Source organism: Lithobates pipiens, unplaced genomic scaffold (genome assembly GCF_037356315.1).
Source record: "Lithobates pipiens isolate NorthernLeopardFrog02 unplaced genomic scaffold, aLitPip1_a1.2 Scaffold_28, whole genome shotgun sequence".
Classification (NCBI taxonomy): Eukaryota; Metazoa; Chordata; class Amphibia; order Anura; family Ranidae; genus Lithobates; species Lithobates pipiens.
Window position 1 is genome coordinate 117,750,323 of NW_027507789.1, and position 27,412 is coordinate 117,777,734.

Below are 27,412 nucleotides of genomic sequence, written 5' to 3' on the forward strand. Positions count from 1 at the left end.
TATTTCCACAGTGCTGCCACCTTCCCAAGGCTTATTGGTACATAGTTCACACCGGTCTGTTACTTGTAACATTTTGTAATGTTATCTCTTTTCATACTTACACTCATAAAACATGAACTTGGATGAAAACTGATTACTTCATCAGTGTCATTTTATTTCTCAAGTAATGTTTATTGAAACTTTCAAAAGGTTTACATGTGTTCAGAACAATACAATAGCAATTGTAGACCACCAAGGTATAATGTCTTTATGAGTGCAATTTTAAAACAGCATACAAATTCACTATAGCTCTGTTATCCCAGATGTGGAAACAAGGCTTGAGTAATTTTGTCTGCTTACAAGATTGTAGGCTGTATGACAATGGGACACATAGAGTGAGCTCCCACATAGTAAAGCGAGTAGAAGGGGGGGTAAGGATTGGGTTGGGGTACAACTGGGGAGAATCAGATACATTCTCACAGAAGATAATGTGGCTGCAATTCGCACCGCAATGCCTAGAAAACATGCTTGGTTTTTCTCTTATCTTCCAGGACAGCTTCTGAGACATAGAGCTCCTCCCTCCGGGACAGGAAACACATTCCCCCAAATGGTTAAAAGGAGGTTCTCCAGGCCTTCCCCTTCAGTTTTTGTGTTTCCTGCCGGATGAGAAGGAAGAATGTGAGGAACCTGGGGAGCTCTATGTCCCAGGACTGTCCTCCTAAGGTTCGCTGGTGGGCGGACAGCGTCCATCGCCGAGGTGCATGCTACCTGGCTCTTCTGGGTATAGGATGTGCGTCAGAGGAGAGGCATTTGCGTTCATACGAACGGAAGTGACACTGCTTCTGGTGGAGCCGTGTCATCAGGGGGCGCTGTGAGACAAAGGTTCTGGTCTCCAGGCACAGCGTGTGGCTTGTTGGGTATCCGGAGCCTGTGTAGATCCAGCAGAGGCTGTGAGAACACAGAGGAGCAATGGAGGGCACTGCAGCAGTTCAGGCGGTCGACTCCGGTTCTTCTGGCACCGGCACCTCTGAGCGTGGTGAGGGCAGACCATGGCTTACTCTAGGAGGGGGTAGGGTCCCTGAGGCCAAAGTCCTTCCCTGGGTTGTGAAGGGCTGGGCACTTCTCCTTCCTGCTGAGGACAGTGGTGGTGGGGGTTGGGGACAGGCTCTCATAGGTTGTTTTCTGTCTTTTCTTTTGCTTCCAGGGTAAAGTACAGGACAGGTCCCAGATGCAGCCTCCCAGGAGAAAGTGTACCGTTTGTGGGACAAAACTTGGTCCCAATTGGGAGAAACCTCTTTGCCCCAAATGTGTCAATAATTTAACTAAGGATTACTCTATGACAGTGTCCTAAAATCCTTCTGTCCGTAAAAGACGAAATTGCATCCACTTTCAAATCATTTAGAGGAATGATGGATAGGATGCAGGGTCCCTCTGTGACCCTATCTAGAGCAAGTTTGCCCTCCCTGTCTGAACCTAGTCAGGAGGATACAGAAGATTGGGAGAGGGAACCCAGATCGATTGCCTCGTCTCAAGCGGACTCAGGGTCTGATACTGAAGAGGAGGAAGATTGCTCCAGAGGGTTCAGGTACAGATTGACACTGGACGATGTGGGGGACTTATTAAAAGCGATCTATAACACCCTAGAGATGAGAGAGGAGTCAGTACAACTTTCTAAGCAAGACCTTATGTATCAGGGGGTCTCTGCCCAGAAATCCAGAGTTTTTTTACCCGTGCACAAGTCTCTAGTAGAAGCAATCTTGCTGGAGTGGGAGCACCCTGAAAGAATGTTCTTTTCAGGCAGTCTTAAACGTAGATTTCCCTTTGGAAAGGACACGGCCATCCTTGGAACAAGGTTCCTAAGTTGGATGCACCGCTGGCAAAGTTTTCCAAAAAGACTGATTTTGCCTTTGACGACCTGGGGTCCTTAAGGACCCCATGGACAAAAGGGCTGATGTGCTGTTAAAGAGGGCTTGGGATGCCTCTTCTATTGGGCTTAAACCAGCGCTTGCAGCTACCTGTGTTACTAGAAATTTAGAATGCTGGTTAACCCAGTTGCAGTCTCGCATTTCTACAGGCACATCTCAACGACAACTGCTAAAATATTTTCCTTTATTATTTAAAGCAGTTGGGTTCTTAGCTGATGCTTCTGCGGAATCTGCAAAGCTAGCAGCCAGGTCTGCAGCTTTGGTTAATGACGCAAGAAGGGCAGTATGGTTGAAAGCTTGGGCAGGGGATGCAGAATCAAAGCTCAGGCTTTGTGGATTGCCTTTCTCAGGCGATCACCTCTTTGGACCTGGACTTCAGGAGGCCTTGGAGCATACCCAGGACAAGAAGAAGCTCATCCCAGAGAAAAAGAAGCCTGAAGGTAGACCTCTTTTTCGAGGTTTTAGGCAACAGACCCAACAGGAGAGAGAGAGGATTGTCCTAAAAAACACTAGATGGGTCACAAGGGACGTGGCAGAGGAGGAATACTATTCAATCCTCCTCAAACCACCCCAAAGCCACTGTGACTCTTGTTCTGGTGGGAGGAAGGTTGGGGGACTTCCTCCCACAATGGACCAACGCAACTTCAAGCCCATTTATATTAAAGATAATAGAAAACTGCTGCAAGTTGGCGTTTAATGCCATTCCTCCACCCACCTTTTTAGTAACCCCATTACCCAGAAACCAGGAGAAAGCAGGAGCTCTGAGTTTACTGTTGGGAGAGTTGTTGGATCAACAGGTCATCAGCCGAGTACCAGATGCAGAACTTGGACAGGGGGTATATTCCCATGTGTTTGTAGTCCAAAAGCCGCCGGGCAAGTTCAGGTTGATTCTCAATCTCTGGCCCCTAAACAATTTTATCAGATACAAGCGTTTCAGGATGGAAGGAGGAGCCAGTGACGTCAAGCCCTCAGTGTTTGGAGAGGCTGTGAGGAGGAGTACAATCTGACGTTCTGCTTAATACCCATGCTTTAACTGCATTCTAATATCTTCCTGTGTCACAGTAATACACTATCCCTTGTTTTCTCTCTCTCCTTTATTTCCATTCATGGCGGAGTGAAAGATGCAGAGTAAGGAGCAAGAAGGAAAACGCTATATGTGCTGTAGTAGGGTAAAAGTGTGTTGCTGATATATTTAAAGGACTGAGGGTGATAAAGCATTCCTAAAGACTCCATATGAAGCTCTGAGGAGATCAGTGTACGGGAGTGGTTTGAACTAGAGTGCAGAAGCAGCAGCTGCATGTGACTAGTTTTTGATTTGATTTATGCATTTATTTATTTGATGTATTTTGTCTATTGGGAATTAGCATTATAAGCACGGAAGGCACTTTGTATTTAATAGCACACAAGGTATCCAATCAGGGATTTAAGTTTAAATCTGCAATTTATTTACTAGGAGGATATATTTACAGACAAATTGGTTTATGTATATCACATTTATTTCACCCACAGGGTCATTAATTTATTTATTCCATATTTATTTATTTGCATGGGGATTTATTAATATTTATTTATTTATTCAATATTTATTTATTCACTAATATTGATTTGTATTGAGGATTGATTTTAGCACACTAATAATTTACATTGTTTATTCAAAATTTGCACTAGTGATGGATCACTGTTGTTTTTTTTTTTTTTTTTTTGGTGCAGCTTGTATCATTAATTGTTTATACAAATAATTTTTATTAATTTGGGGGAATTTTTTTGAGTATTTTTCCACACCAGCGCTTGAGTATTTTGTATTTTATTATTTACCAGTGGTCATACATTGTTGCCAACCCTCTTCGTCCATGGGGACCAAAGTTCTCTCCCACATATACCAGCATATGTGGTGGAATAGTAGAAGTGTAAGTTGGCAGGAGTAAGTTGCAATTAATCCTGAACTATTAGTTTTGTTTTGGCATTTAGATTTAAAAAGTGTTAGGTCATCCCAGGAAGGGGATGGCTTAGCTAGTTTTTGAATATAGTCCCTAAATTGTAGATGGCAGAATAAATTTCTGTCAGGGACATCTTGTTTCTCTCAAATATACTGGAAGGTATTTAAATCCACAATTAGAAAAAAAAATCAAGTAATACCTCAGCAGGGCCTAAGAAGAAAGGACTCTGGAGTCTTAAGGCCAGGAGGAAACAGTAGGTGTAAAATAGAGGAGAATTAGACATCCTAAATCCCATGTTTCATCTTGGGTCTATCCTTTTAACCACTTGCCCACTGGACACTTAAACCCCCTTCCTAACCAGACCAATTTTCAGCTTTCGGTGCTCTCACATTTTGAATGACAATTACTCAGTCATGCAGCACTGTACTCGTATGATATTTTTGTCCTTTTTTCACACAAATAGAGCTTTCTTTTGGTGGTAATTGATCACCTCCTGTGTTTTTTTTTTTTTTGCACTATAAATGAAAAAAGACAGAATTTATGTAATTTTTTTTTTACAAAAAGCACCCGTATATTTGATAAGGCAAAATGAGTCTTTTGAACATGTCATTTTTTTAGTGGAATGGATGGGCACTGATGTGGCACGGATAAGCACTGATGTGGCATGGACGTGGCACGGATGTGGCATGGTTGTGGCACAGATGAGCACTGATGTGGCATGGTTGTGGCATGGAGGAGCACTGATGTGGCAAGGCTGAGCCATGGATGGAGATGGATGAGCATGAAGGAGCTATGGATTTGGATGGGTGAGCATGAATGAGCTATGGATGGGGATGGGTGAGCAGGAATGAGCCATTGATGGAGAATAGATGGATGACATGTATGAGCACAGATGAGCACTGTAGGAACTTCAGATCCAGCCCACAGTGCTCCCCACCTCTCCTCACATGCTGTACTGGTCGGCATGAGGAGAGGGGAGGAGCCTAACTGGACCGGTTTGTTTACAAGTGATCATGCCCTCATTGTGTGGCGTGATCACGTGGTAAAGGGCTGCTGTCATTGGCTCTTTATCCCGACCACTCATACGCCGGGTCTGGGAAACATTCCTGCATTCGTGTGATACTAGGAGGACATCATAGTACACCCTCCCAAAGTTATCCAACCTCGCTGTAGCCGTCATTCGGCTATGACCCCGTTGGCAAGTGGTTAAGGTAGTCAAAGAATGTTGGTTATTTTCACAGCGTCAATATATTGCTTTTATTCTAACCCATAAGGGTGTTTCTGTTGAGACTTAGAATTTGGTAAATTGGTTTACTTGAGCCACGAGATAGTATTAGTATTATTAAAAACCTGGGCACTCCAATACATCTTGAAGGTTATGGAGGAACATGGTGTGTGCTGGGATCCGGAGTTTGTGTTTGTGCCAGGTAAACCATTTACCATGATAATGTGAAGATGCAGAGAAAAAATATGGGGGAATATGTATTGGGAAATTCAGAATTTGTCCCAGTTACTCACGAGGGCTTTCAATTTAGGCAACATAGCAGGGTAGTTTGCTGCGTATGATATATTGTAGAAACTCGTAAGCTAAATGCCAAAGTGTAGATGCTTTTTCTGGAGGACCATTCAAAATTTTGTTAAAATAAGGAAACCTTGAGAAAAGCAAGAGAGATATTAAGGGCTTTGGGTTTTGGGTTACTTGTTAGACTTGTTAGTTGGGTATATTTGTGGAGGTTGTTGTTGAAGTTTTGAAAATGGCAATAATAAGGGCCTTTGCAAACAAAGTTTGTGTGTCATACCTGCCAGTTCAACTGCTGATACATATTATTTAAACCAGATATACCACATGTCATGGTTATGCAATAGAGTTCGTCTGCTTACCTGTCTCCATGTGTTCATCTCTAGAGACCAGCCGACCCTCACCTGACTGCTTTTGTAATCCATCCTCTGGCATGGCTCCACCCTAGCTCCTATCAGAGAACTTTATATTAACCTGTGCACTGCAGGCCAACCCTGCTGATCAACCTTTGTGTGTTAGCTTCCTGTTACCTGCCGTGTGTTCTTCTGTTTATCCGTTACCGACTTTGGCGTGTCCTTGACAATTCCTGTTTGCCTGTGACCCTGAACCTTTGGCGTGTCCCTGACTATTCCTGTCTGCTTGTGGCCCCGACCTTGGCTTTATCCCGCACTATCCCTATCCTCCTGTTGCCTACTGTGGGTGTGAGCTGGGGGACCCTGGGGGTCGCGACCTGGAGCCAGTTGCAGCCCAGTCCATCCTCACCACTAGAGGCTCTGGTGAACACCTGCTGGCTCTTAGACTCCGCGCCCCAGAGAATCTTACGCTTTAACCTCGGTGGGATGCGTCTTGGTGTTTTTGGCGGCCCTGCCATCCTTATCACCTTGACCCCCGTCCGCAGCAGTCAGCCGTAGGGTCCACAACCTTGCGGTGCACTCCTGATCCCTACGGTGTGCATCTGTCACCTGGCCTCAAGGTGACCATACACCACATTACTTAGCTATATGGGACTGCAGACATTTTTCAAATGTCTTACCTTGCAAATAATAATCCCATAGCATTTTGACCTCATCGGTGATATGAATGCTAAATAAGTCAGATATGGGATAGAAAGCAGCAGGCATTTTACATTGTATATATAATAAATTCAAAACCAGACAAGCAATTAATTTGAAATAAAATATTTTATTGGATAAATATTTTGGCTGTGGCTGTTTTTATTGGTTTAATACATTTTCTAAAATATTTACAAAAAATTTCACATCACTTAAAAGTATAGATAAATAAACCCAGCCACTACGGCTCTGACTTAATAATATTCTCTTCTGAGTAATCAAAAGAAACTTACCTCAAAAACAAAGATCTGAACCACATGAAAAAGCCGCGACAAGATAGAGCTGTCCTCTTCACCTTTTTCTGGGAACTGTCAACGGTCCATAACCAGTAGCCCCTATTTATAGGGGTATTTTGCAGTATACATGCATTCATTGGTGGGTTAACTGATTTTTAACTAATCTATCCTATATTAAATTTAAAATGTATATAATTGTATTGGATAACTCATGCTAGCCTATGAATTTATCCCATTTACAAAACTATTGGGATATATTTAAGACAATTACCGCTGCATCAGATTCCATGAGGAAAGGGGGACTATAAATAGGCTTCCCCCCCTTTTTCATAAATAAACCCAGCCACTACGGCTCAGGCTTAATAATAATCTCTATTCCGAGTAATCAAAACAAACTTACCCCAACTGACAGGATGTATGATAAGCATACTGCCTGTCACCTAAGCCCGCGGCTTTTTCTATTTCAAATTTTTTCAAAAGTAGAAAGAATCAATCCATCAAAGTCTAGGAATAATTTCAGAAAATACAATTCTTAAATGAGGAAATGAGATTGTTTGTTGAATTTCAAAAACTAAATCTAAAGTCTTCATCTGACCTATGTCGTTACCCCCTAAATGAATAAGTAGAATATCAGGCTGTGGCCAAAACTCAATCTAAAAAAAAAGACTAAGTAATTTCATCGCATTCTCTCCAGCCATCTTTAAAAGAAGAATCAAGATGCAGATTAGAAGAATAGGCTCTTGCTGATGCTCTCTTCTGAGCCCAATACACAAAGGATTGGCATGAGAATCCAAACAACATTCAAGCGACTTGTTTGAAAATTAAACCAAAGAGTTAAGACGGATATACAGTGGGGACAGAAAGTATTCAGACCCCTTTTAAATTTTTCACTTTGTTATATTGTGGCCATTTGCTAAAATCATTTAAGTTCATTTTTTTTATCACATGGTCCTAAGTATTCAGACCTTTTGCTCAGTATTTAGTAGAAGCCCCCTTTTGATCTAATACAGCCATGAGTCTTTTTAGGAAAGATGCAACAAGTTTTTCACACCTGGATTTGGGGATCCTCTGCCATTCCTCCTTCAAGATCCTCTCCAGTTCTGTCAGGTTGGATGGTAAATGTTGGTGGACAGCCATTTTTAGGTCTCTCCAGAGATGCTCAATTGGGTTTAAGTCAGGGCTCTGGTTGGGTTATTTTAGCTGTGTGCTTGGGGTCATTGTCTTGTTGGAAGGTAAATCTTCAGCCCAGTCTGAGGTCCTGAGTACTCTGGAGAAAGTTGGCACATCAGGGGCTCCAGCGTCAGAATGAAAATTAGGGGGGACAGGGGACACCCCTGCCTCGTCGCGTTAGCGATTGTAAATGATTTCGAGCACCACACGTTTATCCGGACCGCCGCCGCCGGGTTCGAATATAGTGACATAACCCATCCTAGCATGTTAGGGCCAATAAAGTCAAATTGACAAATGGCTTTACCATTAAAATGTAAAAATTGCAAGGGTTTTTTTAACCCTGAAATAACAGACTAAAGACGTCTAGAAAACATTCTACCAAATGGAAGAATTCTAGTCGCAAAGGCGAACATCCCAAGCAGAGACTGTATTTCTTTTAAAGTTATTTTTTTTAATAAATGTAATCAAATACTAAGAAATTGTATCTAATTTATCTAAAGGGAAGTCTAAATTCCATATTTAAAGAATTAATAGTCACACCCAAAAATTCTAAACAAGCAACAGGGCCAACAGTCTTTTCTTCAACTAAAGGAATATTGAGATGCTGTGGCATGTCCTTAAAGAGGAAGTAAACCCTGATGAGTTTACTTCCCCTTTTTTTCCCTGCAAAGGTAAAGCATAATGGACTACTATGCATCGCATAGTAGCCCATTATGTGTCACTTACCTGACACAGGAGCCAGCGAAGTCGCCGCTGTCCCCTGTAGTCCGCCGCATCCATCTTGCTGGTGGCGTCTCGCAGCTCCGCCGCTGTCATTCGGTGAAGCCGCGATGACGTCACTCCCGCGCATGCGCACGGGAGTCGACAAATGCGGCAGCTCCATTCTTGGAACTGCCGCGTTCAGTGCGCCTGCGCGCCGATGTCTACGGCGCATGCGCCGTAGACAGCAGTGCCCGTTTTCGGGCAAATATCTCCTAAACCATATAGGTTTAGGAGATATTGCTTGGACCTACAGGTAAGCCTTAATCTAGGCTTACCTGTAGGTCAAAGTGGTTTGTAAGGGTTTACAACCACTTTAAGCAGGCCGTTCATGCTTGTAAACCCTCCAATGTGGCTAAATTGAATTAAAACAATTCCGAAAAGAGTGGGCTAAAATTCCTCCATGGCAATATGATAGACTCAGTGCCAGTTATTGTAAACACTTGATTGCAGTTGTTGCTACCAAGGCTGGCACAACTAGTTAAGAGGTTTAGGGGGCAATTTCTTTTTTTTTTTACATAGCGTCAGGCAGGTTTGGACAACTGTTTTCCCTTTAATATATGAAATAATCATTTAAATTATTATTATTTTTTTTTTTTTATACTCCTGGTCATCTTTGTGTAATATTAAAATCTATTTGATGATCTGACTTATTTTAAGTGTGACACTATGCAAAAAAATTATATAAAAAATAGGAAGGGGGCAAATACTTTTCACAGCACTGTATATAATACAGACCCTTTTGCTGTACATTGTAATTTCTACTACTGAATAAACATTTAGGCCTCATGCAGTGAGCTTTTTAAAGTTTTTTTCAGCATTTTTGCAATAGCGGTTTTTAGCGTTTTTTAGCATTAGTGTTTTAAGCGTTTTTTTAAATTGATTTAAAATCTGAATTTTTTTGACGTTAGAGCGCTCTTCAGCCGAAAAACTCCCCTCGGAACCCACTCGTTTTGTGGGTTTTTTTTACAGCCAAAAAATGCCCCAGCCAAAAACAGTTAACAAACAAACAATGCTTTTGTGCATTACCATAAACAAAAATGACACCAATGCATGGAAGCATCGACATATAACAAAGTATGGCTACATACAGCCAACCACTTTTATGGCCAGCTGTACATGCCACCTGCAGCTCCTAAGGTAAGGAAAAACACCATGATTTTACACTAGATGAGGCCTTATAGAGGACAAAAAAAACTCCCCTCTTCTGCAACATTAAATCTTGCATTTTATTTTTTTTTAACTAATAATGAAGAGAAAATTATTTTTATAAAGTCTCCACACGTGACTATTTTTATTTCAATAAGTAGGATGAGACCATTTGACGCACATGCTTTAATGAAAGCCTGGTGCAAAAAAAAAAAAAAGATTTATTTTAAAAGAGTATCATGGCTTAATGAAGTATGCAGTGTGTCTGCTGTGTAGGACATCTGTTCTTTGTGGTTTTGTGGCATCTGGCATCCTCTAAATGCTGACATTTTAACTCCTTTTAAATAAAGGTTAAGTGATTTAATGAAAATGTTTGGTCTGGAGTTTGCCATTTTGGGTGTATTGAATCACACTTGTTGTGTATTTTGCTACCTTTAGACCATTTGGAGGAACTTTCCTTTGACCACGTCTGAATTTGCATAATAAGCCTAAACGCTGACAAGTACATGCAAGGTGTATCCTAGTGCGTAAGGATCTCTCTGCAGTTACCTCATCAGGGACCCAGACTAGAATATAGACTTGTTGGTTGGTACAGTAGGGAGTGGACATAAACCTAAAGTGGTCCTTCACCCAAAAAGGTGTAGTCCATCAACTCCCCCGCCACCCCTAGCCTCTAACACATTTTTTGGTTTCAAGTGGGTTTGTTTGACAGGTACCTGCTCCTAGGCGGGAATGTGTGCTTGGCCCACCACCCCACATCCCTGACACGCCACAGTACACAGATGTGAACGACCTACTGTATGTGTTGTGGTGCATTTAATGATGTCCATTAGGGTGTATTGTGTTAATGCACCACAAATCGGCTCTTTTTTGAGCCAGATGTGCAAAACCCCTCAAAAGATCCATTGATTTCCTTGTAAAGGCCAATAAGCCAAAATATTTTTCTAGTTTTTGATTCACAATACACATTGCTGTATAAGGTAAGCGTCTCACCACCACTCCAGGAACAGGCTCAGAACGGAAAATAACCCACTCAAAAATGTCACCCTTGACTGAAGGGGGAAGATGGAACCATTAAGGGTCGTCTAGTACATGAAAACTCCCTTTGATCCTGCAAAAATCTTGTGGTGTTTTCACTTTCTTTACACTCTATGGAAGTGTCAAACAATGGTCTTAGTCTTCCCAGCTTCCTGCTATGAACTAGCAAACAACTCCCTTCTATGAAATTGAGATGAGGAGGAGCAGGGATGTTTGTAGTTCAAATCGGGAAACCAGCTTATGGTGACAATACTGCTCCTCTATAGATGCAGTGCAATAAGTGAGCGTTGCCACCCTAGGAAGAAGGGGAGTTACTTGTAGGATCAGTAGATGAAAATTAAGGAAGAAAGCCTCAAAAAAGGCTGCAATATATTACATTTTTGTTTTGGGGTTTAGATACGGTTTACGTTTTATTAAACTGATTTTGTACTTTATTGCATGTACTTTTAGAATGCTATTTTCTCTTTATTTTTTAAATGTAAATTTTAAAACTTAGACCATGAACAGGTTAATAAACCATGTGATTATTCTTACAGAAAATTAAAATTGCTGCCTTGCGCATGTATACCTGCTGCGTTGAAAGAATAGATTATGAAGAGTTTTTTGAAAGTGAGTATATCTTTGTTTTCATTGTCTTTGTTCAGATTGGGTTATGGCCATCAGATTGCTTTGATCTTCTCGTGTGAGTGTAGAGTCATCCTATTTTCTATTATATTCACCGACCAACACAGCTCCTCTCTGTAACTAAATGGGTTGTATAGCCTGCCGTTAGTAGAAACTAGGCAAAATTGTTACACAGTACACAGAACTTTAATCCCGCCCCAGGAGGCGGGCCCCGTGCTATCAACCCTCCTCCTGCTCCCAGCAGCTTCAGTTTTTATTTTGCCTAGCAAGGAGAATGACCTAGGAAACCCTGCAGGCCTCTCGATCCATATTTTTGTTGTAGGTTTGCTGCTTTTTGCGCAAGATGAAAGACCCTGAGATCTTCTATCAACTGCCGGCTGGGTGACAGGCTGGTTAATGATATCCTTGTAGTCTCCTCAGTCCGTCCATCGAGCGTGAGCAGGCCGCAGCTAAGGCTCGGCAGGCCACGACATGCCTCAGCTCCAGAGGTGGTCGGTGAGCTTCAATGCTCCAGGGTATACATATGACTGGGCTACTGATGTCTGGATCACAGTATACCGAGGCCAGCAGCCACCCTGTAACTGCGCAGGAGTGGGTCTGTGATGGAATGTCTACCAGCTCTTCAGGACTGGTAAGTACTGCTCTCCCTGCTTCGGTGGGGTGAGCAGCTGGGTATTCCCTGGGGGGTCGATTCAGGGGCCACCTCACCTCCCCATCTTCTCTCCCAAGTCCCTATCACCCCTCCTTCCCCCCTCTGAGGGGGGTGTCTGCATGCTCTGTGGGCGGGGTGTGTGTGTGTGTCACTGTTTCTCACCTGTGGGGGTCTGTGCGGCTGGCGTTAGTCCTGGTCCAGGTCTGGGGGTCCAAAAACATGTTTATGGAGGTTGTTCTGACTATTAGCAGGTAGAATGTTTTTTTTTTTTTGCTCTGTCACCGCATGGCACCGTTCCGACGGCCATCTTGGATTTGGGAAAGCTATGGATTCTCCTGGTGAGCTTCAGCAGCCATTTTCTTTAGGATTCCTATTGATTACATTGGCGGTCGTTTTCTTAAAGCCTGAGCGCTTTTTTCACTGCTGGCCTCTTGTGGCAGCATTGCATGGCTTTCTCTTGCTGCTTCCTGTATCCACTGTGTGTGTGCAGGACGCTGGGTAGCTCTTTGCTGAACGCTGAAGCTGCTCTGCAGATCTTTGCTCCGCTGGTGGGAGCTGCTGCTGCTGACAGTTTTCTCCTCTCTGCAACTGGGAACCCCGTAGGGACTACAGGCACTGCTGTGGCTATCACAGAATGCCCCAGGGTGGTGAGTCTAGCGCTAAGTAACCCCCCCCATGCGGCGGCAGCAGGAGGGTGGGACCTTCACTGTCCTAAGTCCCCTTGCAGGTGGCAGACAGGCTAGGGTCAGCATGGCTTCAGAAACTGGTGTTTCTTCCCCCAAAATCCAGGCTATAGCAACCGGGTCACCTGCAGTTAGCGCTGTGCGCATGGACACCCTGACGGCGGTCCTTGACTCCTATGTTGCCAAGTTAGAGGCGGCACGTGGCAGGAATGGTGCACGTAATAGGCCCCTGCCCCACCCCGTCCTCTGGGGAGAGCTCTGATGCAGACTCGGGCCCTGCTGCGGCTGGAGACTCCTGCTCTGACCTATCGGACGTGGCTGACCAGGACCGTTCAGACAGTGAGGATGATTCCCCGTCTGGGTCCAGGCGCAACAAGACGCTTGTTGGAGCACTTATCACAGCTGTGCGTGATACCCTGAAGATTCAGGAGCCAGCGGATTCCTCTGCTGATGTACCGGTCCCTTTTGGGTCCTGCAAGCCAGCACATTCCCCTAAGGTGTTCCCGTATTTGACTTATTTTGACAAATTCATCTACAGTGAATGGGGCCGCCCGCAACTGACCTTTTCAGTCCCCAAAAACTTGCCGGTGCGTTACCCCTTTGAGGTAAGCCTTCTCAAAAAGTGGTTGGCTCCTCCGGTGAGGACCCCCCAGTATCTAGGTTAAATAAAGTAACCACAATCCCGGTTGAGGGGACTCCTGCATTCAAGGACCCCAAGGACAGGAAGCAGTGGCTCGTTCCTTGTTTACGGTTGTGGGGTCAGCCGTGCGACCTGTGCTGGCATCCGCACTGGTGTCGCAGACACTGACTGAGTGGGCAAAACTTTTGCACCGCAAATTGGGAGAGCAGAATGCCTCCCCTGTCTGCATGGAACTAGCAGACAAACTAGTGCATGGCCTTAAGTATGTTTGTGACACGGCCCTGGATACTCTCCCCTGCAATCCAGGGCCTCAGTGTCAGCCGTGGTGCTGAGGCGCCTCATTTGGCTGAAATGCTGGTCTGCTGACTAGGCATCCAAGAAAGCCCTGATCATCCCTTCCTTGGCGAATGGCTCTTTGGAGCCTCGTTGGATGACATTATTAAAATTGCCATGGGTGGTAAGCGTACACTACTCCCACAGGCCAGGAAGGCTGAGGAGCCACGCCGCAGGCAAGGGCCCTCTTTTTCCACTCACAAGCGGCTTTTTCGTCCGCCCCGTGTTTTGGCAAAACGACCCCAGCCCAACAGGATGCCCACGGATGGTCAGAAGTGTCCCTGGAACCGCAAGCTTGCGAACAAAAGTGCTACATGTCTCGGGTGGGGGGTTGTCTTCGGGAGTTTGCAGCCCGTTGGACCTCCCGGTTATCAGACCAATGGGTCTGTGATCTGATTTCCACAGGTTACAAGATAGAGTTTCTGTCTTGGCCGCCAAACAGATTCTTTCCCTCCAGCATACCCGTGTCCCCGGTTCACTGGGGGCCCTTTTAGGGGCATTGAGGGACTTGCTGAATCGGGGGGATTGTACCGGTTCCGGAATCGGAGCGCTTCCAGGGGTTCTACTTAAATCTGTTTGTGGTTCCCAAGAAGGAAGGGGTACGTCTAATATTGGACCTAAAAGCCCTAAATCACTTTGTAAAGGTGCAGAGGTTCAGAATGGAATTAGTTCGCTCAGTAGTCACTGCACTCCATCAAGGAGACTTCCTTGGACATTCAGGATGCCTACCTGCACATACCCAAATGCCTTCGGCATCAAAAGTTTCTGCGTTTGGCAGTCGAGGAAGCCCACTACCAGTTTGTGGCTCTTCCTTTTGGCCTGGCATCAGCCCCCCGAGTCTTTACCAAAGTACTGGCTCCAGTATTGGTGTTGTTGAGATAACGGGGGATCGCGATCGTGGGTTACCTAGACGATCTCCTCCTGAGAGCTTCTTCCGCCTCAGAATTAGAGGAGGATGTGGCGATCACCTTGCAGTCCCTGCAAGCATTTGGGTGGCTGTTGAACCGAAAGAAGTCGGTGGTGGTACCGACTCAGCGTCTGGTGTACCTGGGGTTACTATTGGACTCCAGGGAAACGAGGGTTTTTCTCCCCTCAGACAAATTGCTGACGCTCAGATCTGCAGTCAAACTGCTGATGAACTGCAAGTGGTGATCGCTCCGCTTTTGCATGCGGGTGCTGGGGCTCATGGTAGCCTCCTTCGAGGCAGTACCTTATGCCCAGTTCCACACCAGAGTACTGCAGAAGGAGATCTTGACAAAATGGGACAAATCTCCGTTGTCCCTGGATCGGCAGATCTAGGTGAGCCAGCCAGTCAGGGGCTCCCTGATCTGGTGGTTGAGGTCCCTGGTGATTCAGTCCGGAAAATCGTTTTTTCCTCTGAAATGGACGGTGATCACTACGGACGCCAGTCTATCCGGCTGGGGTGGAGTGATTGAATCTCCATCGGCTCAGGGCCTCTGGTCGACGGAAGAATCTAAGTTGCCGATCAGTCTGCTCGAATTGAGAGCGATCAGGCTGTGCCTCCACACATGGTCGATTCGTCTTCAAGGAAGTCTGACCGGGATACAGTCAGACAATGCCACGGCTGTGGCGTACGTAAATCACCAAGGGGGAACAAGAAGCTCAGCCGCTGCTCGGGAGGTCGCTCACATACTTCGGTGGGCAGAGCGTCATGTTCTGGCCCTGTCGGCCATTTACATCCCGGGGGTGGAAAATTGGCAGGAGGATTATATCTGAGTCGACAGATGCTGGACCCAGGAGAATGGGCATTGCATCCGGAGATATTCAGGCTGCTGTGCCTGAAATGGGGCACGCACACCAGATGTGGATCTATTGGCCTCTTGTCTCAAACGGAAGGTGCCGAGATTTGTGTCCAGGACAAGAGATCCATGGGCAGACGCGTCAGACGCACTGGTGGCTCCGTGGTATCTGTACCAGCTGATCTACGCCTTTCCTCCGCTGAAACTGTTACCACGTCTGCTTCGCAGAGTGGAAGTTGAGGGGATTTCAGTATTCCTGATTGCCCCAGATTGGCCTCAGCGGGCCTGGTACGCAGACCTGGTGGCAGACGCTCCCTGGCGACTGCCCTTGAGAGAGGACCTATCTCAAGGTCCAATCCTTCACCCTGCTTTACCATCGCTGGCTTTAACAGCCTGGCTATTGAAAGCCAGGTATTGAGGAACCGGGGTCTGTCAGACTCTGTGATTCCAACTATGCTGAGGGCGCGGAAATCATCTTCCAGGAAGATATACCATCGTACTTGGAAGGCCTACATCTCCATGTGTGAGGAGAAAGGGTGGCATCCGCGCTCCTTCTCTATATCCAGGATCCTGCTGTTTCTTCAGCAAGGTGTAGACCAGAGGTTGGCGTTGAGCACCATCAAGGGACAGATTTCAGCTCTGGCTGTCTTTTTTTCAAAGAACCCTGGCATCCCACTCGTTAGTGAGTACCTTTGTGCAGGGGGTGCGACATGTAGTACCTCTGGTGCGTCCTCCGTTACCTCCGTGGGATTTGAAGCTGGTGTTGTCGCGCTTCAGAAGCCGCCGCTTGAGAATATCAGGGAGATTCCTTTGCTGACCCTTTCACACAGAAGGTGGACTTTCTAGTGGCCATCACATCGGCCAGGAGGGTTTCGGAACTGGCGGCCTTGTCCTGCAAGTCGCCTTATCTGGTCATCCACAGGGATAAATTGGTGTTGCGTCCACAGCCATCCTTTCTACCGAATTGTACATTGTATTGCCAACATTGTGTCCTAAGCTGAAGCATCCCAAGGAGGTGGTTATGGCTCTGAAGGTGAACTTGTCTGCCACAGCTTCCTTTCGGAAGTCAGACTCAGTTTGTTTCGGTGGCTGGTCCTAAGAAGGGCATGGCGGTTTCGACGGCCACCATTTCCAGGTGGATCAGACAGATTGTAGTCCAAGCCTACGCCTTGAAGGGGCAGGTGCCTCCCTTTCCCTTCACGGCCCACTCTACAAGAGCAATCACTACGTTTTGGGCCTTCTGACACCAAGCGTCTGTCGCTCAGGTGTGAAAGGCGGCGACCTGGTCGTCTGTCCATACGTTTACCAAGTTCTACAAGGTAGACGTCAGTGCATCGGCTGATGCTGGTTTCGGCCGCAAGGTTTTACAGGTGGCCGTGTAGTTGCAATTGCGTTTTTCCTGGTTTTCGAGCAAAACGCAGTACTGTTTTGTTAATGCTCTGTTGCATTACCCCCGCACTGTTGTGATCTGGGGGTTCGCTCCTGTTGCGTATACACGGTTATATGGTGGAGTTTTTCCCCATACTGCTGTTTTTGTGTGGGTTTAGTTTCACTAGTTCCCACTTGCCATGCTTATTGAAGTTTTTATGCTGTTTTTATCCCATCCCTGTGTCGGTCAGTGAATATAAGAGAAAATAGGATTTTTTTTTTTTGTACTCACCGTAAAATCGGTTTCCTCTGTAATTCACCGACCGACACAGCACCCACCCCTCCTTTTTTCTACGTTGTACTGCTTGTTGACGTACTGAAGCTGCTGGGGCGGGATTCAAGTTCTGTGTATTGTGTAACAATTTTGCCTAGTTTCTCCTAATGGCAGGCTATACAACCCATTTAGTTACAGAGAAGAGCTGTGTCGGTCGGTGAATTACAGAGAAAAGGATTTTACGGTGAGTACAAAATATCCTTTTTTTATTTTTTATTTTTTTTTTGTGATGTACGGGGGTGTATTTACTAAAACTGGAGAGTGCAAAACCTGGTGAAGCTCTGCATTGTAGCCAATCAACTTGTAACGTGTTTGTTCAATTAGGCTTTCACCAGCAAAAATAAAAATAAAACCTTGAAGCTGATTGGTTTCTATAATGAGCTACACCAGATTTTGCACTCTGCAACTTTAGTAAATCAACCCTTTTATGTCTAGTCAAAAATTTATTCTAAGCAATAATCTTCGTACATGTACTAAAAATACAAACCTTTCTCATGACTGTTTATTAAACTTTGTGACCTCTTTCACAGTGAGGTGCTTTACAGGAATTTAAGCACTATAAATGGTGCCTGTAAAGCACCTCTCATGCCCACCCCAGTGTGAAAGCCAGTGTGCGCTTGTGGGGCGGTCTGCAAAGTCCCGCAAGCAGCATATTTGGGGTGGTGCAATCAATGGGCAGCGCTGCCAAAGTGGCTGCAAATTGCTTCGGCAGCGGCTCTTTGCGTGCACTTTAAACCCCTTGTTAACCCTTTCTTTGGTTAACTAGCGTCACTTTACCGCTAACGCTCGGCCGGTCTGAGTATGAAAGTAGACTAAACATTTTACAATTGTATTTTCATTAAAAGAGTTTTACCTTTTCTGAATCCTGTTTTAGGACACTAAAATGTTTGACGTTATTTTGAGAAGCATTTTCTCAGTGGGTTCCCCGCTGACAGCTAAATGTAAAAAGAATTGCCAGCATTGATCACGGGAAAAAAACATATGGGGTCTCTCTCATTAATCCATACCAGGCCCCTTAGGTCTTGCATGGGTTTTCAGGGGAACCCACACTCCAACATTAAAAAAAAAATGGTGTGGGCTCCCCCCAAAAATCCATACCAGCCCCCTATCTGAGCATGCAGCTTGACGGGTCAGGAAAGGGGAGGAGGAGATGAGCGAGCACCCCCCCTTCTAAACCATACCAGGCTACATGCCTACAACATGGGAGAGGGCACTTTGGGGTAAGGGGGCTCCCCCATTTAACCAGATTCCGCCCCCCCATGTGAATGAGTATGGGGTACATAGCACCCCTACTTATTCACCAAAAAAGTGTTCAAAAATTAAATAAAAAGTCACCGTTTTTGACAAGTCCTTTATTTAAAAAAAAACAAAAAAAAAAAAAAACTGTCCCTCGATGTAGCCCCATTGTCAATCATGATGACCACCGCTGACTCGGGGAAAAAAAAAAAGAGGTCTGCACCTGACGCTGGCTTCCATCATCTGACAGCTCTGCCGCCTCCCACCACCACCAAATAAACTAAGGCCAGTGACATCACCGGGTGCCCCCCTTTTTTCGGGTGAGCACACGATGGCTCTAAACTGAGGGACAATTATTTTTTTTTAATAAAGGACTTGTCAAAAATTGTGTCTCCCCTTTTTGTTTACTTTATGAACACTTTTTTAGTGAATGAATAGGGGTGCTATGTACCCCTACTCATTCACATAGGGGGGCCTTGTTAAAGGGGGCTTTTAGATTCCCGATGGGCTCCCCCACCTGCAGATCCCCCTCAACCACTGGCCAGGGTTGTGGGGAAGAAACCCTTGTCCACATCAACAGGGGGACAAGGTGCTTGGGGGGGAGGGAAGCACCCCCTCTTTGAGATGTTGAGAGCATGTGGCCTGGTATGATTCAGGAATGGGGGGCCATCCCCCACCATGTTTTCCGACATTTCCAGGACCCCACGCTGTTTTCGTTCTGTGATTTTAATGCCGGCAGTTCTTTTTTTCTACATTCAGCTGTCAGCAGAGAACCCCGCTAGCAGCTGATGACTCATCGGTTGTTAAAGAATGGGCGGCCACTGCGTCCTTAACCACTACAATACAGGGCACTTTCGCCCCCTTCCTTCCCAGCCCAATTTTCAGCTTTCATCGCTGTAGCGCTTTCAGTAACAATTGCGCGGTCATGCTACACTGTACCCAAATGAAATTTTTATCATTTTGTTCACACAAATAGAGATTTATTTTGGTGGTATTTATTCACGACTCCGTTTTTTATTTTTTGCGATATAGGCGCAAAAAAGCGGAAATTTGGAAAAAAAACAATATTTTCTTTTTTCTATTTTATAAGAAATCCAATAAAATCAAATTTTGTCATAAATTTAAGCCAAAATGTATTCTGCTACATGTTTTTGGTAAAAAAAAATTCCGTTAAGTGTATAATAATTGGTTTGTGTGATCACGGACATATGTACGCAAATGATCATGTACATATGTGTGCAGGTGATCACGTACATATGTGTGCACATAATCATTGGGACAAGTGATTTTAGTGGGACATATGTGGGGGACATGTTTTTATTATTAGGGACATGTGTTTTTATTTTTTGGGGACATGTATGTTTTGGGGACATGTGTGTTATGGGGACATATGTGGGGACTGTGTTTACACTGTGTGGTGTGTTGTGTGTTTACACTAGACTGAAGATCAGTGAGTAAAAAGCTGTAAAAAACAGCTCATACTCACTGATCATCAGCCGGCTGCAGCGATCTGCTCTCCTCTCCTCAGCGATGACTTCTGTGTGAGGAGAGGAGGAGCCGATTGCCTAGCAACCGGCTGTTTGTTTACATCACATGACGGCCGTGATTGGACACGGCCGTCATGTGATCAGGAGGGCCAATCACAGAGCCCTCCTGCCGATCTGAGATGCGCCGTGTCCCGGTGACACGGGCGCATCTGGATCGTGCCGCTGCGCGGGCGATCCCGCTCCTCCTGATGGACGTTCCTGAACGTCCTATCAGGAGTAGACGGCTCCCACCCGGCCGTATATGTGCATTGGCCGGGTGGGAAGTGGTTAACAACCATGACAGTTACTGGCTGTTAAGGACGCACGCCAGCATCTGCCTGCTCCTTAACCAGTTATAGTCATACACTTAAGTACCACATGGCTAGACCACTTCTTAATTACTGCATACATTGAATTATTTATTTCCTTCTGTGGGATAGAGTAAATATTGCAGTATTTTAAGTAAATACTGCAAAACAATATAATGAATTGACAGTTTCAAGATTGCATGCGATATTTAGGCAAAATGTATCTGGACACCTAAATACCGCATGCAAGGTGCTTTTGTGAATGTCGCCCTGGAGTTTTAAGCATTTTGACGCCAGGGAATAGGAGCATTTTTATGCCATTTCTTTTTTTAGGGTGGCCCTCCACTTTAAGTATAACATATTTGCTGCTTTTAAAAAAAAAAAAAAGCTTTACAGTGTTAATTTATGATGTTTATTAATATTTGTGTTCTATTTTTAAATACAGAATGTAATCTTCCTGATACACTTAATTCATGGTTCCTTGTGACACAGCTCCATGTCTGGTAAGTAGGGTTTGTGAGTTTTTGCTATTGTTTGTCTGTTTATGATGTTTATGTGTGATTATATGTCAGTATTACATTGTATATCCCTGTATGTTGTGGTGGTTCAGGTGCTTATCTAATAGTTTTTTGAAACTATCGATGCCCCCCACTGAGACTACCGTCTGTGGAAGGGAATTCCACATCCTTGCTGCTCTTACAGTAAAGAGCCCTCTACGTAGATTAAGGTTAAACCTCTTTTCTTCTAATTTTAATGAGTGGCCACGTGTCTTGTTATTCCCCTTGATGATACGTGCATCAAACTAAAATTTCAAACAATTTAAAAAAATACAAAAAATATATGCATGTTATAAATGATTCAGCAAAATATATATAGAGTTCAACAATCTAAGCCCCGGACCATTTGGCTGACCAAAGACCAGAGCACTTTTTGCGATTCGGCACTGCGTTGCTTTAACTGACAATTGCACGGTCATGCGACGTGGCTCCCCACAAATAGAGCTCTGCGGTTTTTATTTTTTGTGCTATAAACAAAAAAATAGTGACAATTTTGAAAAAAAGCATTATTTTTTTATTTTTGCTATAATAAATAATTTTTTCCTCAGTTTAGGCCTATACGTATTCTTCTACATATTTTTGGTAAAAAAACATTGCAATAAGCCTTTTTTGCGCAAAAGTTATAGCGTCTACAAAATAGGGGTTTGTTTTATGGCATTTTTATTAATAATTTTTTTTTTTACTAGTAATGGCGATCTGTGATTTTTATCGTGACTGCAACATTATGGTGGACACATCGGACAATTTTGACACATTTTTGGGACCATTTTCATTTTTACAGCAATCAGTGCTCTAAAATTGCACTGATTACTGTAAAAATTACACTGTAAAGGGGTTAACCACTAGCTGGCTGGGAAGGGGTTAAATGTGTCCTAGGGAGTGGTTCTAATTAGGGGGTGTGGCTATGAGTGACATGTCACTGATCACTGCTCCCAAACACAGGGAGCTGTGATCAGTGACAGTGTCACTAGGCAGAATGGGGAGATGCTTGTCTACATTAGCATCTCCCCGTACAGGCATGCATTTTTAGTGCATTTTCCATTTTGCAAAAACACACTCCTGTCCATTTAACATGGTTTCATATGGATGTAGTTCACATCTGTGCATTTTATAGAAAAGGCCAGGGACTTTTTTCTGGTTTTTGATGCCATAAACTTCAATGGATCAAAAATGTGTATTGAAAAATACAAAATGCAACCTGCATAGGTGTGAACCAGGCCTAAATGAATAATCCTTATCACTGCAAAGTGTTATATCCCTTGATAATAGTAATGTATTTTATGACAGAAAATCTCTTCACCGTGCTTTTCTCTCCTAAACTTCTGTGCCACCTTCACCAGATGTGCCCTTGCCTTAATAATTTGTAACTATAGCCTTGACGTTTCCTTTATTCCATAAAGCTTTCATCTCCACTCTGTGCTTCACTTCTTCTGCTGATTAGCAGCTCCAGTCTCCAGCTGTTTTACCATTCAGTCTCATGCAAAAATTAAAAAAGTGCAATTGTGCTTTATCCTTTAAAGTGGTTCTGCACCTTTAAAATATTAAAAGCCAGCAGCTACAAATATATTGCAGCTGCTGACTTTTAATAAATTGACACTTACCTGTCCCAGGGTCCAGCCATGTCGGCGGCAGATGACGAGCAATCGCTCGTCTTTCTGCTGCCCCCGCCGCCATTCTCTGTCAGGGAATCGGGAAGTGAAGCATTGCGGCTTCACTGCCCGGTTCCCTACTGCGCATGCGCGAGTTGCGCTGCGCGTCTCTGCTGGTCCCTGCTGTGTCCTGGGAACTGTGTGTTTCCCAGAACACAACTGGGGGGGGGGGGCATCTGCGGCGGTCTTGTCCCAGAAGTGGGTGCAGATACCTGGATTATCCAGGTAACTGCACCCCCCTCCCCCCTGAAAGGTGCCGATTGTGGCATCGGAGGGGGGGGGGGATCAGATGAGCGGAACTTCCACTTCAGGGTGGAGGACCGCTTTAAAACCATTTTTTATTTCAATCACACGTTTGTACTCACATTTACTCACATTTTAAAAATAGAAACATAGCCTTTGTATATCACATATACTGTGCTGTAGGTTCAGTTGCCATCAGTTCTGCAGTTATGGTTAGCCTGCATCGCTCGTAAGTATGTCCACAACGTTAGCCTCTCAGGTCCCACCCCTGCATATTTCCTCACACCTTGTGACTCAGGGAATTTTTTTCTAAATCAGTATTGCACATAGCAGCTCACAAGATTGTAACACGGTGATTTTTCTTCTGTTTTGGAAGGTTTTCTGTCTAGATTAGAAAATCTTGTTGCTCCTCCTTTTTGCAAGAGTCAAAAACATTCACCATTTCATTCCCAAGTGGATTCTGATGCGGAGATTCCTAATGTTTTGAAAATCCTTCAGAGGACTCAGTTTTGGATGCTGAATCTCTTTATTCCCTAGAAGAGGAAAAAGCCCCCCCAGCTGATTTCCAGTCATCATTTGATGTCACCGCAGTAGAAAAAATTCCTTTTTTTTTTTCTAGGCTTTTCTTCACTCACCACAGTGTCTAACTTCTGTTCTCTTAAACCTGATAATGCTGCAAAGGATTTTCTTCTATTCAATAGATTTATTTACAAAGATTGGAACACCCAGACAGGCAATTATTTGTCATTAAATGGTTTCACATACGATCCCTTTCCAAATTTTGTCAGGTCTGAAAGATTTGGAGTCTACTCCTTCCAAGGTTTACATACAAGACTCTGACCATTCCAATTGAAGCTGGGCCATCATTTAAAGTGATATTAAAGGCAAGTTTTTTCTTAAATGGCTTTGTGCAGAGCAGCCCCGATCCTCCTCTTCTCAGGTTCCCTGCCGGTGCTCCTGGCCCCTCCCACCTGCCAGGTGCCCCCACAGCAAACAGCTTGCTGTGGGGGCACCTGAGCAGAGCCACTGCTCTGTGTCCATTCAGACACAGAGCCGCGGCTCGGACCTGCCCATGCTCTCTTCTCATTGGCTCACTGGCTTTGATTGACAGCAGTAGGAGCCAATGGCTAACAATGCTGTCTCCACCAATTGGGGGAGAGTCTCCGGAGAGCTGAGGCTGCCGTGCACATCGCTGGATGTGGCTCAGATAAGTATTGGGGGGCTGCTGCACACATATTTTTTTTACCTTCATGCATAGAATGCACGAAGGTAAAAAACCTTAAATCTTCAGAAACCACTTTAAGGACCCTACTTAAAAAAAAAAGTTGGAAGCACTTTTTCGATCCATCCACATCTTCAACCTTTTCCTAGCCAACGTTTTAATTTTGCAAACTTTAGCTACTTTGTCTAAATCGCTAAGGGAGATGTTGAGCCTCACTTTATTGATTACTCTGACCAGATGACTGTCACATCACATTTTATGTACATCATGGTACTGAATGCTAGTTGTATCTCAGGCATCCCTGTCTTTAGTTCTAATTTGCAGAGTGATTTGGCTTAAATGGTAGGCAGTGAGCAATTGTGTATGTAGGGCTTCTTATGACCATCCTTTGTGAGAGAACATCTTTTCGGTTCTTCGCAGGATAATATCATTCAAAAAGACAGCGGGGGAGATAAGAGTACTAACTTAGTTCAGATGCGCTAACATTGGGATCAACAATCCAAAAAATTGTTGAACCAGGGAGCTATTCCCATTCCTTCAAAAGGTTTCAAGATTTTTACTCAGATCTGTTTACAGTTCTAAAACCCAAATAAGGCCTTCATCCCATCCTGGATTTAAAGGCTCTCAATACATTCATATGGCCTCAAATGTTTTGGATGGAATTTATTCAGTTCATTATTGCCTCCTTTTGTCACAGAGACTTTTTTTTAGCATCCATTGATATAAGGGATGCATATTTCACACATTCCTGTCTTTCCAGGTCACCAGCCTTTACTTTGCTTGCCATGGGTGACAACCAAAAGTTTGTGTTTTTTCCCTTCAGCCTTAACTCAGCCCCGAAAGTGTTCACAAAGGTTCGTGCAGAGTTTCTGGGCCATTGTCTCAAAGATATCCTAGTCATGAGCTGTCCGGATGATTCAGTCTTGCTGCAGATCTTTGAATCCGTCTCATCGCCTGGAAGACTTTCGACTTCTTGATCATTTTAAGCCTTAATCTTTCGGCCCCAGCAAAAGTTGACAAAATTGCAAGGTTGGGATTGACAAGTTCCACTCCAGAATTTTATAAAGGGACAGCCTTTTTTGTTCAGCCTTTTTTGTTCAGCCTTTTTTGTTCAGCCTTTTTTGTTCAGCCTTTTTTGTTCAGCCTTTTTTGTTCAGTCTTTTTTGTTCAGTCTTATGCCCCATACACACGGTTGGATTTTCTGATGGAAAATATTCGATGGGAGCTTGTTGTCGAAAATTCCGACTGTGTGTAGGCTCCATCGGACGTTTTCCATCGGATTTTCCGTCACACAAAATTTGAGATCTGGTTCTCAAATTTTCCGACAACAAAATCCATTGTCGGAAATTCCGATCGTGTGTACACAATTGCAACGCACAAAGTTCCACACGTGCTCGGAATCAGAGGAGCCGCACTGGCTATTGAAACGTTTTTCTCGGCTCATCGTACGTGTTGTACGTCACCGCGTTCTTGACGTTTGCAGTTTTTGACCAACTTTGTGTGATCGTGTGTATGCAAGTTTGAGATAACATTTGTCGGAAAAAATCCATGGATTTTGTTGTCTGAATGTCCGATCGTGTGTACGGAGCATAACTGCACGGGATGAAATGGTTACATCCTCAAAAAGATGTCTTGGTCCCTTGAGATGGTGGCTTCTATCCTCTGCATTTTTGGAAGGCAAGTTTTTTTTCTTCCTTTACAATGGAAGATTGTCAGGATGGATGCAAGGGTGTTGGTTTTGGGCTAGAGTTCTGGGTTGTTGCTCCCCAGAGGAATCCAAACTTTCAATCAACATTCTGGAGTTACAAATGATGCTTCTGTTATTTCATTTCTTCCTCCTCCTGACTGGTCATCTGGCCTGGGTTCAACCAGACAATGCCACAGCGGTGGCCTGCATCAGTCTGTACAGGCTGTCGGTTACAGAGCTGTAAGAAGTGTCAATGGACTATGAGTGCGCAAATCAGCATGCTCACAGGCCAATAAAACTACAAGTCCATCTGCTGCGGTGGAAGGCAGGACTTGTAGTTTTATCTATTCACAGATCCCTGAATGAATTACATGGCTGTGTGGGTGGAGCCCCACATAACCATGTCAATTTTAAATGTGACAGTGGCTGCAGGGTAGAGGAACCCCTGTGACAGGGGAGGCTAAGGGGGAGGGAGGGTCTCTGTCAACAGTTTACACCCTAAATATGGGTATAACATGTTAAAAAGGGGAACCGTTTTACCACTGGGGTCCTTGAGTGTTCCAAGAGTTTTGGGTAGCGTCTTTAAACATGCATACCTCTTTTGCTTGTTGGCATGACTATCTCTAAATTGAAGAGCAATCTTCCTGTGTTTCTGTTCCATTGATACCCATTTCCCCTTTTTTAATATTCTGGTATACCAGAGGAAGGATGTTTTAATACATCTGGGCTATTAGCAGGAATAATAATCTGATACTACTTAATCCAAACAGTTTCAGGCAGAGTGGTGGAATGACTAAAGGACTGGAGTCAGAAGATCTGCTTAAATTAAAGCCATAACTCTTCCTTTTTCAGTTTTGGATAGAGTTGAAAATCCTTAAATTCTTTCTGCAATTCCATTGAGGAGGTTTTCTCTCACTTTCTGTTCCTGTTGCACCAGCACAAGAAATGAAGTTGTTGTTGTTAAAGGACCACAAAGGCATACGTAGCAGTGATAATATTTCTCATTCGTTCATTGAGGGACACAGCGCTTCCTTATTCAGAACCATAGGACTATATCACCCCCTACAAGAGTAGGACACTAGGCAGAAAAAAGACTTGGCTACGCCTATGGGAAGTCCTAAGTGATATACAACCCCTTCTCTGCTACAGGCCTTCAGTTTTTTTTTCTGCCTAGTCAGGAGTAAGGACCTAGTTCCCCGCTTGGATCTCTAGTCTTGGCAAATTTTACTTTTTGTTTTTTTTTTTTCCTGGATTTACTCCAGTGAGCTATGCAGTTAACTGCCGGACTGGGTGATGGGTTGGATATTTGATCCAGTGGTCTCCCCAGTCTGGCCAGCGAGCGGGAGCAGACCGCATCTACGCCCTAGGTCGATTGTGACATAGCCCCACTGGACAGGGTCTGGTCCCACGAGTTAAACGTTTCACGAGGTTGCATGCGACTGGGTCTCAGCTCGAGTCACAGCGTCCCTCTTGGCTGACAGCCCCCCCCCCCCCACTTCGGTGGCGAGAAGTTTCTGTCTGGAGTGGTGCCAGTCTGGTCCTGGTATGGTGAGTAAATGTCCCCCCAGTCCCCTTGGTGGGTTTGCGGTGGATGCGGGCCCCTCCCAGGGTTGGTCGGTCCTGGGGGTTTCCCTTCCACCTTTGCACCCTTTCTTCCTGGGGTGGATGGTCCCTGGAGGTCCCCTCTATATGGGGTAGTGTGGTGCCATGATGGATTCCGGGGCATGAAGTTGAGTATTGGTGGGCAGGGGGTGTGCCCTGCCAGG

General features: G+C 44.7%; 1 protein-coding gene across 1 annotated transcript in view; it reads left to right on the forward strand.

Moving 5' to 3' along the window:
• The window catches only part of UQCC1 (ubiquinol-cytochrome c reductase complex assembly factor 1), a 357,706-nt gene that overhangs the window by 141,720 nt on the left and 188,574 nt on the right, over positions 1 to 27,412 (forward strand). Inside the window, exons 5-6 of the mRNA XM_077459564.1 lie at positions 11,361 to 11,433; positions 20,734 to 20,791. Coding sequence (XP_077315690.1) covers positions 11,361 to 11,433; positions 20,734 to 20,791 — 131 coding nt within the window. The remainder of the gene's footprint in view (positions 1 to 11,360; positions 11,434 to 20,733; positions 20,792 to 27,412) is intronic.